The 12084-nt window shown below is 51.3% G+C and overlaps 1 protein-coding gene across 1 annotated transcript in view; it reads right to left on the reverse strand.

Moving 5' to 3' along the window:
• il7r (interleukin 7 receptor) overlaps nucleotides 1-12084 on the reverse strand; it is a 141214-nt gene that overhangs the window by 15971 nt on the left and 113159 nt on the right. Inside the window, exons 4-6 of the mRNA XM_068029093.1 lie at nucleotides 10963-11117; nucleotides 1783-1960; nucleotides 1029-1107 (exon numbers count right to left, since the gene is read on the reverse strand). Of these exons, the coding sequence (XP_067885194.1) occupies nucleotides 1029-1107; nucleotides 1783-1960; nucleotides 10963-11117 (412 nt within the window). The remainder of the gene's footprint in view (nucleotides 1-1028; nucleotides 1108-1782; nucleotides 1961-10962; nucleotides 11118-12084) is intronic.

Consider the following 12084-nt stretch of genomic DNA (forward strand, 5'->3'; position numbering starts at 1 on the left):
GTAGAGTCAGTGATAGTGAGGAGTGTCCATGGGCTGTGGGAGGGGGTTAAATGGGTGGGTAGAGTCTACATGGGCTGTGGGAGGGGATTAAATGGGTGGGTAGAGTCAGTGATAGGGGAGAGTCTACATGAGCTGTGGAGGGGGTTAAATGTGTGGGTAGAGTCTACATGAGCTGTGGAGGGGGTTAAATGGGTGGGTAGTGTCTACATGAGCTGTGGAGGGGGTTAAATGGGTGGGTAGTGTCTACATGAGCTGTGGAGGGGGTTAAATGGGTGGGTAGAGTCTACATGAGCTGTGGAGGGGGTTAAATGGGTGGGTAGAGTCTACATGAGCTGTGGAGGGGGTTAAATGGGTGGGTAGAGTCTACATGAGCTGTGGAGGGGGTTAAATGGGTGGGTAGCGTCTACATGAGCTGTGGAGGGGGTTAAATGGGTGGGTAGAGTCTACATGAGCTGTGGAGGGGGTTAAATGGGTGGGTAGAGTCAGTGATAGTGAGGAGTGTCCATGGGCTGTGGGAGGGGATTAAATGGGTGGGTAGAGTCAGTGATAGTGAGGAGTGTCCATGGGCTGTGGAGGGGGTTAAATGGGTGGGTAGAGTCAGTGATAGTGAGGAGTGTCCATGGGCTGTGGGAGGGGATTAAATGGGTGGGTAGAGTCAGTGATAGTGAGGAGTGTCCATGGGCTGTGGAGGGGGTTAAATGGGTGGGTAGAGTCAGTGATAGTGAGGAGTGTCCATGGGCTGTGGGAGGGGGTTAAATGGGTGGGTAGAGTCTACATGGGCTGTGGGAGGGGGTTAAATGGGTGGGTAGAGTCTACATGGGCTGTGGGAGGGGATTAAATGGGTGGGTAGAGTCTACATGGGCTGTGGGAGGGGATTAAATGGGTGGGTAGAGTCTACATGGGCTGTGGGAGGGGATTAAATGGGTGGGTAGAGTCAGTGATGGGGAGCGTGCACATGGGCTGTAGGAAGAATGCTTGCTACATAGGTTATAATAGGTAATGGTGAACAGTGGTTAATTGAGACTGACCTGTTCTCCCAGAGCAGTGCACTCAGGCCAATGAGAAGCAGAATAAGCAGGATCATGAAGGAGATGGTTAGCTTGACACCTGTAATCAAAGGCCAAAAAAAAAATGACCATGTATCAGATTTGTGAGGTTGCAGTATTCTAAATTGGTTTATACAGCATACACCGTATGTTTCACTCTCCCACACTGAGCTTGTGTGTGGAGTTAGCATGTAGTATGTTTGCACCCTGTATGTGTGCATGTTCACTGGACAGTGCATGCAATGCAGAGAAATACACAAAACACAAACAGGCCATTCAGCCCGTGTTGGTGTTGACCCTCCACACCAGCAAATCATTCTAATCACAGTTGCTCACCCTGTTCCCAAAACCTTTCATCACTTTTCCCTCCATCCACCTCTTCAAGCTAATACTGAATTTCTGTCTAAACCACTAACCCTGGTAGTGAATTCCACAGTCTCACAAGTCTCTGTAGATGTTTCTCCTGCCCTCTGTTTTCAATCTCATATTTAATCTTCTCACAATGGTCCCCCGTTCTAGACCTCTCAACCACTGGAGACAGTTTGCTTCTATGTCTCATCCTTTCATTATTTTATACATCTCTATTATTTAATCTTCTCCTACAGTCCGAGTATTTGGGTGTACCACACATTGTGTGCAGCCCACATTGTGTGCACCCCAGTATATGTGAGTGTTTTATATCCCAATAGATATGTATCCACAAGCTCTGAGCCAGGTGTTTGCTGGGTGGGTTTACCTGTACTGAATGTGTATACAGCTGGTGGGGTTTTGAAATTCACAGTCTGACTCCAATCACTCCATATTCCCTTGAAATATTTCTGATCAGGAGTAGATCGAACCCGAATCATATACTGGGAGTTTGGAATCAAATTCTTCATCAAAAGTCTCACCGAGTGGGCAGTTACATTCAGCTGCTGCTGGTGCAGAGAAAATGGAATTAGTAGAGTGTCAGTTACCTATATTGATCATAGACAGAGACAGTTAACTTATTGTCACCTGAACGGAAAGCTGGCTGACGGCTGATGACTCCTTTCCCCTTAATGAAGCCTCTCTGCCGGGCTGTATTTCCACTACTTGCCCCATCAAGACTGTCCTGGTTGCACTGTGACGTTTAGCACCAGATGATCATCCCTTGGCCTGTCTCCCTGCTCCTCTGGCACTTCCTACTCATTTCATCATCTCACCTTGTTCCACCCATCACTTCTCATTTAAATCATCGCTCATTACCACCCTCCCAAATACAATAAAGATCTTATCACTGTGATATCTACACTGTTCTCCTCCCTCAGCCTCTGTACCGAACGACTTCTCATCCTCAGTGATTTCAATCTCCATCTCAATTCATCACGCTGTCTGTCCTCTGAGTTCATTGCCCTCTTATCCTCCCTAAATCTCTCGCAGCATGTAAACTCCCCAACCCATATTCACGGCCACCCCCTCGACCTCATCATCTCATGTGGTTTTACTAGTCCCATTGTATCAATTACAGAGAAGGCCATCTCTGATCACTCTCACCCTAATCCTACCTCATTCTAAAATAAAAAAACAAAGTGCTGGAAATACTCAGCAGGTCTGATAGCATCTGTGGAGAGAGAAGCAGAGTTAACGTTTCAGGTCAGTGACCTTCCATCAGAACATTCTGTATCCATCCCTGGAGAAAACTATCCCCCAATTCACTTACAACTGCACTTTCAAAATCCTAATGATCTAGCCTTTGACCATTGGTTCACCACAATATTTCTGCAGTTACTGATTTGCTCAACTGCCCCCTCACCTCCACCTTTGATGGCTTCATCTCCATTAAAACCATTCCTCTCTCTCACCCTGGCCGTTCTCCCTGTTACAGCCCTCATCTCCCCTCCTTTCGGTCTGAGGGACACAGACTTGATAGGATGTGTCGGGGCGGAAGATGTTGGTTTGGTTCTAAATGAATACTTTGTGTCTGTCTTCACAAAGGGGGGACGATGCAGATATTGTAGTTAAGGAGGAGGAGTATGAAGTATTGGATGTGATAATTATAGGGAGAGAGGAAGTATTAATGGGATTAGCATCCTTGAAAGTTGTTAAATTACCAGGGCCAGATGAAATGTATCACAGACTCTTAAAAGAAGCAAGAGAGGAAACAGAGGAAGGTCTGGCCATCATTTTCCAGTCCTCACTGGATACAGGTGTGGTGCCAGAGGATTGGAGAATTGCTAACGTTGTACCTCTGTTTAAAAAGGGAGCGAAAGATCGACCGAATAATTACAGACCAGTCAGTCTAACCTCAGTAGTGGGCAAATTATTGGAATCTATTCTGAGAGACAGGATAAACTGTCACTCAGAAAGGCACAGGTTAGTCAAGGATAGTCAGCATGGACTTGTTAAGGGAAGATTATGTTTGACTAAGTTGATTGAACTTTTTGAAGAAGTAACAGGAAGATAGATGAGGGTAGTGCAGTTGATGTGGTCTACATGGATTTTAGCAAGGCTTTTCACAAGGCCCCACATGGCAGACTGGTTAAAAAAATAAAAGCCAGGGAAATGCAGCAAGGTGGATACAAAATTGGCTCAGTGGCAGGAAACAAAGGGTAATTGTTGATGAGTGTTTTTGTGACTGGAGGGCTGTTTCCAGTGGCGTTCCGCAGGGCTCAGCACTGGGTCCCCTGCTTTTTGTGATATATATTAATGACTTGGACTTCAATGTAGGAGACGTGATCAAGAAGTTTGCAGACACACAAAGATTGGCCATGTGGTAGATAGCGAGGAGGATAGCTGTTGGCTGCAGGAAGATATTGATGGTCTGGTCAGATGGGCAGAAAAATGGCAAATGGAATTCAACCCAGAGAAGTGTGAGGTGATGCATTTGGGGAGGTCAAACAAGGCAAAGTAATACACAATTAATGGGAAAATACTGAGAAGTGTAGAGGAAGTGAGGGACCTTGGAGTGAATGTCCACAAATCCCTGAAGGTAGCAGGACAGGTTGATAAGGTGGTTAAGAAGGCATATGGAATCCTTTCCTTTATTAGCCGAGGTATAGAATATAAGAGCAGGGAGGTTATGCTGGAACTGTATAACTGATTGGTTCGGCCACAACTTGAGTACTGCGTGCAGTTCTGGTCACCTCATTACAGAAAGGATGTAATTGCACTAGAGAGGGTACAGAGGAGATTTACGAGGATGTTGCCAGGACTGGAAAAATGCAGCTATGAGGAAAGATTGGATAGGCTGGGGTTGTTCCCCTTGGAACAGAGAAGGCTGAGGGGAGATCTGATTGAAATGTACAAAATTTTGAGGGGCCTGGATAGAGTGGAGGTGAAGGGTCTATTCACCTTAGCAGAGAGGTCAGTGATGAGGGGGCATAGATTTAAAGTGATTGGTAGAAAAATTAGAGGGGAGATGAGGAAAGGTTTTTTCACCCAGAGGGTGGTGATGGTCTGGAACTCACTGCCTGAAAGGGTAATTGAGGCAGAAACCCTCAACTCATTTAAAATGAGTCTGGATGTGCACCATAAGTGTTGTACGCTGCAGGGCTACGGACCAAATGCTGGAAAATGAGATTCAGCTGGGTGGCTTGTTTTTCAGTAGGTGCAAACATGATGGGCTTAGTGGCCTCTTTCTGTGATGTAAATTTTTCTTCATTTCTAAATATTCTAAATATCTGAAGGGGAGGAATGTGCAGGGATGTGGGGAGAGGGCAGGGGAGTGGCAGCATGTGAATTGCTCCTTAGGTGGGCCAGCACAGACACAATGGGTCGAATGGCCTTCTTCTGTGCTGTAATAATTCTATGATTCTATTCTGTTACGTGGTGACAACTGGTCTGGCCATCCACCACATGTCTGGCTGGACCACATAAAACACTTGGGTCCAGTTCTCATTGGCTAAAACTGCTGATTATTCCAGGATTATCCTGGAATGCAGATAACCCCCAGCTTCATTTCTATTGCAAACTCTCTTGTTAAACCCCTCTCCCCTGTCCCCTCCACCCTCACCTTTAACAATAGTTACAAGGAGCTCATGAATTTCTTTGTCCTGCCTCTGCCGTGTCCCACCCTCCACTAGCCCACCTGGCCAAACTTCCTCTAATGTTCCCCTCTGCCCCAGCCCTGAACTCACATCGTTCTCTAGTTTCTCTCCTATCTCCCCTCACGCCCTCTCAAAGCTCTTCTAGTCCATGAAACCCATCTCCTGTTCCCTCGATCCTATTCCCACTAAACTGCTGATCACTCAACTTCCCCTCCTGGTCCCTATGTTAGCCAATATTGTAAATGATTCTCTTTCTTCAAGTGTTGTCCCTCTATCCTTCAAATCTGATGTCATCACCCCTCTCCTCAAAAATCCAACCCTTGACCCCAGCGCCTTTGCAAACTACCCTCCCATCTCCAACCTCCCTTTCCTTTCCAAAATCCTTGAACATATTGTCGGTCCCAATTCCTATCATTCCCGGAACTCCGTGTTTGAATCTCTCCAATCAGGTTTCTGCCCCTGTCACTGTACTGAAACAGCTCTTATCAAAGTCACAAATGACATCCTCCATGACTGTGAGAAAGGTAAACTTTCCCTCCTCAAATCCTTGACTTGTCTGCAGCCTGTCAACCGACACGGTTGACCACACCATCCTCCTCTAACGCTCTCCACTGCTGGGTGGGACTACACTCACCTGGTTCCATTCTGATCGATCTAATCACAGCCAGAGAATCACTTGCAATGGCTTCTCTTCCTGCTCCCGCACCGTTACCTCTGGTGTCTCGCAAGGATCTATCCTCAGCCCCCTCCTCCATTGGCCTCGCCCCTCCCTATCTCTGTAATCTCCTCCATTGGCCTCGCCCCCCCATCTCTGTAATCTCCTCCATTGGCCTCGCCCCCCCCCCATCTCTGTAATCTCCTCCATTGGCCTCGCCCCCCCCATCTCTGTAATCTCCTCCATTGGCCTCGCCCCTCCCTATCTCTGTAATCTCCTCCATTGGCCTCGCCCCCCCATCTCTGTAATCTCCTCCATTGGCCTCGCCCCCCCCCCATCTCTGTAATCTCCTCCATTGGCCTCGCCCCCCCCATCTCTGTAATCTCCTCCATTGGCCTCGCCCCTCCCTATCTCTGTAATCTCCTCCATTGGCCTCGCCCCTCCCTATCTCTGTAATCTCCTCCATGGCCTCGCCCCTCTCTATCTCTGTAATCTCCTCCATTGGCCTCGCCCCTCCCTATCTCTGTAATCTCCTCCAATGGCCTCGCCCCCACTATCTCTGTAATCTCCTCCATGGCCTCGCCCCTCTCTATCTCTGTAATCTCCTCCATTGGCCTCGCCCCTCCCTATCTCTGTAATCTCCTCCATAGCCTCGCCCCTCCCTATCTCTGAAATCTCCTCCACAGCCTCGCCCCTCCCTATCTCTGTAATCTCCTCCATTGGCCTCGCCCCTCCCTATCTCTGTAAACTCCTCCATAGCCTCACCCCTCCCTATCTCTGAAATCTCCTCCATGGCCTCGCCCCTCCCTATCTCTGTAATCTCCTCCATAGCCTCGCCCCTCCCTATCTCTGTAATCTCCTCCATAGCCTCTCCCCTCCCTATCTCTGTAATCTCCTCCATTGGCCTCGCCCCTCCCTATCTCTGTAATCTCCTCCATGGCCTCACTCCTCCTTATCTCTGTAATCTCCTCCATGGCCTCACCCCTCCCTATCTCTGTAATCTCCTCCATGGCCTCACCCCTCCCTATCTCTGTAATCTCCTCCATTGGCCTCACTCCTCCCTATCTCTGTAATCTCCTCCATTGGCATCGCCCCTCCCTATCTCTGTAATCTCCTCCATAGCCTCACCCCTCCCTATCTCTGTAATCTCCTCCATAGCCTCACCCCTCCCTATCTCTGTAATCTCCTCCATGGCCTCTCCCCTCCCTATCTCTGTAATCTCCTCCATGGCCTCTCCCCTCCCTATCTCTGTAATCTCCTCCATTGGCCTCGCCCCTCCCTATCTCTGTAATCTCCTCCATTGGCCTCGCCCCTCCCTATCTCTGTAATCTCCTCCATTGGCCTCGCCCCTCCCTATCTCTGTAATCTCCTCCATTGGCCTCGCCCCTCCCTATCTCTGTAATCTTTTCCATTGGCCTCGCCCCTCCCTATCTCTGTAATCTCCTCCATTGGCCTCGCCCCTCCCTATCTCTGTAATCTCCTCCATAGCCTCGCCCCTCCCTATCTCTGTAATCTCCTCCATGGCCTCGCCCCCCCCCATCTCTGTAATCTCCTCCATTGGCCTCACTCCTCCCCATCTCTGTAATCTCCTCCATTGGCCTCGCCCCTCCCTATCTCTGTAATCTCCTCCATTGGCCTCACTCCTCCCCATCTCTGTAATCTCCTCCATTGGCCTCGCCCCTCTCTATCTCTGTAATCTCCTCCATAGCCTCGCCCCTCCCTATCTCTGTAATCTCCTCCATTGGCCTCGCCCCTCCCTATCTCTGTAATCTCCTCCATTGGCCTCGCCCCTCCCTATCTCTGTAATCTCCTCCATTGGCCTCGCCCCTCCCTATCTCTGTAATCTCCTCCATTGGCCTCGCCCCTCCCTATCTCTGTAATCTCCTCCATAGCCTCGCCCCTCCCTATCTCTGTAATCTCCTCCATTGGCCTCGCCCCTCCCTATCTCTGTAATCTCCTCCATAGCCTCGCCCATCCCTATCTCTGTGATCTCCTCCATAGCCTCACCCCTCCCTATCTCTGTAATCTCCTCCATTGGCCTCGCCCCTCGCTATCTCTGTAATCTCCTCCATTGGCCTCGCCCCTCGCTATCTCTGTAATCTCCTCCATGGCCTCACCCCTCCCTATCTCTGTAATCTCCTCCATAGCCTCGCCCTCCCTATCTGGGTAATCTCCTCCATTGGCCTCGCCCCTCCCTATCTCTGTAATCTCCTCCATGGCCTCGCCCCTCCCTATCTCTGTAATCTCCTCCATAGCCTCGCCCCTCCCTATCTCTGAAATCTCCTCCATAGCCTCGCCCCTCCCTATCTCTGTAATCTCCTCCATTGGCCTCGCCCCCCCTATCTCTGTAATCTCCTCCATTGGCCTCGCCCCTCCCTATCTCTGTAATCTCCTCCATAGCCTCGCCCCTCCCTATCTCTGTAATCTCCTCCATTGGCCTCGCACTCCCTATCTCTGTAATCTCCTCCATAGCCTCGTCCCTCCCTATCTCTGTAATCTCCTCCATAGCCTCACCCCTCCCTATCTCTGTAATCTCCTCCATGGCCTCACCCCTCCCTATCTCTGTAATCTCCTCCATTGGCCTCGCCCCTCCCTATCTCTGTAATCTCCTCCATTGGCCTCGCCCCTCCCTATCTCTGTAATCTCCTCCATTGGCCTCGCCCTTCCCTATCTCTGTAATCTCCTCCATTGGCCTCGCCCCTCCCTATCTCTGTAATCTCCTCCATAGCCTCGCCCCTCCATATCTCTGTAATCTCCTCCATGGCCTCACCCCTCCCTATCTCTGTAATCTCCTCCATTGGCCTCGCCCCTCCCTATCTCTGTAATCTCCTCCATGGCCTCACCCCTCCCTATCTCTGTAATCTCCTCCATTGGCCTCGCCCCTCCCTATCTCTGTAATCTCCTCCATGGCCTCGCCCCTCTCTATCTCTGTAATCTCCTCCATTGGCCTCGCCCCTCCCTATCTCTGTAATCTCCTCCATTGGCCTCGCCCCCCCTATCTCTGTAATCTCCTCCATAGCCTCGCCCCTCCCTATCTCTGAAATCTCCTCCATAGCCTCGCCCCTCCCTATCTCTGTAATCTCCTCCATTGGCCTCGCCCCTCCCTATCTCTGTAAACTCCTCCATAGCCTCACCCCTCCCTATCTCTGTAATCTCCTCCATGGCCTCTCGCCTCCCTATCTCTGTAATCTCCTCCATGGCCTCGCCCCTCCCTATCTCTGTAATCTCCTCCATAGCCTCACCCCTCCCTATCTCTGTAATCTCCTCCATGGCCTCTCCCCTCCCTATCTCTGTAATCTCCTCCATAGCCTCGCCCCTCCCTATCTCTGTAATCTCCTCCATTGGCCTCGCCCCTCCCTATCTCTGTAAACTCCTCCATAGCCTCACCCCTCCCTATCTCTGTAATCTCCTCCATAGCCTCGCCCCTCCCTATCTCTGTAATCTCCTCCATGGCCTCTCGCCTCCCTATCTCTGTAATCTCCTCCATGGCCTCGCCCCTCCCTATCTCTGTAATCTCCTCCATAGCCTCGCCCCTCCCTATCTCTGTAATCTCCTCCATTGGCCTCGCCCCTCCCTATCTCTGTAATCTCCTCCATGGCCTCACCCCTCCCTATCTCTGTAATCTCCTCCATTGGCCTCGTCCCTCCCTATCTCTGTAATCTCCTCCATTGGCCTCGCCCCTCCCTATCTCTGTAAACTCCTCCATGGCCTCGCCCCTCCCTATCTCTGTAATCTCCTCCATTGGCCTCGCCCCTCCCTATCTCTGTAATCTCCTCCATGGCCTCACCCCTCCCTATCTCTGTAATCTCCTCCATTGGCCTCGCCCCTCCCTATCTCTGTAATCTCCTCCATGGCCTCACCCCTCCCTATCTCTGTAATCTCCTCCATTGGCCTCGCCCCTCCCTATCTCTGTAATCTCCTCCATTGGCCTCGCCCCTCCCTATCTCTGTAAACTCCTCCATGGCCTCGCCCCTCCCTATCTCTGTAATCTCCTCCATTGGCCTCGCCCCTCCCTATCTCTGTAAACTCCTCCATAGCCTCACCCCTCCCTATCTCTGTAATCTCCTCCATAGCCTCGCCCCTCCCTATCTCTGTAATCTCCTCCATGGCCTCTCGCCTCCCTATCTCTGTAATCTCCTCCATGGCCTCGCCCCTCCCTATCTCTGTAATCTCCTCCATAGCCTCGCCCCTCCCTATCTCTGTAATCTCCTCCATTGGCCTCGCCCCTCCCTATCTCTGTAATCTCCTCCATGGCCTCACCCCTCCCTATCTCTGTAATCTCCTCCATTGGCCTCGTCCCTCCCTATCTCTGTAATCTCCTCCATTGGCCTCGCCCCTCCCTATCTCTGTAAACTCCTCCATGGCCTCGCCCCTCCCTATCTCTGTAATCTCCTCCATTGGCCTCGCCCCTCCCTATCTCTGTAATCTCCTCCATGGCCTCACCCCTCCCTATCTCTGTAATCTCCTCCATTGGCCTCGCCCCTCCCTATCTCTGTAATCTCCTCCATGGCCTCACCCCTCCCTATCTCTGTAATCTCCTCCATTGGCCTCGCCCCTCCCTATCTCTGTAATCTCCTCCATTGGCCTCGCCCCTCCCTATCTCTGTAAACTCCTCCATGGCCTCGCCCCTCCCTATCTCTGTAATCTCCTCCATTGGCCTCGCCCCTCCGTATCTCTGTAATCTCCTCCATAGCCTCACCCCTCCCTATCTCTGTAAACTCCTCCATGGCCTCGCCCCTCCCTATCTCTGTAATCTCCTCCATTGGCCTCGCCCCTCCCTATCTCTGTAATCTCCTCCATAGCCTCACCCCTCCCTATCTCTGTAATCTCCTCCAGCCCCATAACCCTCCGAGATCCCCGCGCTCCTCTAACTCTGGCCTCTTGTGCATCCCTGATTTTAATCACTCCACCATTGATGGCCATGTCGCCAGTTGCCTCGCCCCAAGCTCAGGAACACCCTCCCTACACCTCTCCACCTCTCTGCCTCGCTTTCCTCCTTTAAGACACTCCTTAATACCTACACTTTGACCAAACTTTTGGTCATTTGACCTAATATTTCCTTGTGTGGCTTCGTGTCATACATTGTTTGATAACGCTCCTGTGAAATGCCTTGGAAGATTTTATGATGTTAAAGATGCAATATAAATACAAATTGTATTGTTGCAGTAATCACATGTTACACAGTGAGAGATGCCAGAATGATGGGGATCCATCTCGTAGCTCCCAAAGAATGTTCCAAGACTGCCCCTCTTACCTCCCAGTCACTGTCTGTGCTCCGGTAGGACACCTGGTGAAGCAGGTTATTTTTCAGTTCGATGAGCCTGATACTGGGAGTGTCCCACGTGAGTTTAATCTCCTTGGCTTCCAACAGTGTGGTGACAGCCACACCGAAAGGGGTCCCGGGTTTCACTGGAGGAAAAGGTTGCACTCGAACATCAACTTGTCCATGGTTTGCAAAACACATTTACACACACAGCACAGGCCACTCCTCAGTCTATTGTCAACAGGAGGTGAGGTGGGGTCAAGGGGTGGGTGGGGGAAGAGGGGTTGAGGTGGCCAAGGGGGATTGAAGGGAGGCGAAGAGATGAGAGAGGTGGGTAGGGGGGTCTGAGGAGCCAAAAGGGTTAAGGGGTGATGGACTGGAGGTGAGAGGTCAAGGGGAATAAAGCATGAGGGGGAGGAATCTAGACAAGAGGGTGAGAAGCAGGGGTGAGGAGGATAGGGGACAAGCAGGCGAGGAAGGAGGGAGCAGGTGGATGACTGCGGATGGGGTGAAGGTAAGGGAGACAGGACCAGGGGATGACTGGGAAATGGGTGAGGAGAAGTAATGGGAGGATGAAGGAGCCAGTGGCCAATGGAGGAAGGGGTAGGGCGGGGGTACTATGTGCGGTAACGGGGTAGGAGTGAAGGGTAGGGAGGAAAGGACGAGGGAGAAAGTGGGACAAGGGGGAGGGAGTAGAGAGCAAGTGGAATGAGGGGGGCATAGTTGGGGCTGAGGGAGCAGGGATGAGGGAGAGGAAATAGAGTGCGAGGGAGCACGAGGCAAGGGAGCAAGTGGGCGAGGGGGCACAGGGGAGGGAGTAGGAGGCGAAGGAGTACGGGTGAGGGAGCAATTTGGGTGAGGAAGAAGGGGTGGAGGGGATAAGTGGGGTTGGGGGAGAGGCAAGGGGGAGGGAATAGAGGTCGATGGGTCAACGGGGTGAGGGAGCGATGGGGGAGAGGGGTGGGGCCAGGGGCTCCCACTCTCCCAGTGGGCCTGGTGTGGATTATACGGTTGCTGTATGTTGAGACAGGCAGTGTGCGTGATGTCCACTGCAATTGCAGTTCGATATGTGATGTCTCTGCCTCATCCTCAGGAAGAGATGTCACACAGACC

This window comes from Heterodontus francisci, chromosome 4 (assembly GCF_036365525.1).
Source record: "Heterodontus francisci isolate sHetFra1 chromosome 4, sHetFra1.hap1, whole genome shotgun sequence".
In the NCBI taxonomy this organism is placed as follows: domain Eukaryota; kingdom Metazoa; phylum Chordata; class Chondrichthyes; order Heterodontiformes; family Heterodontidae; genus Heterodontus; species Heterodontus francisci.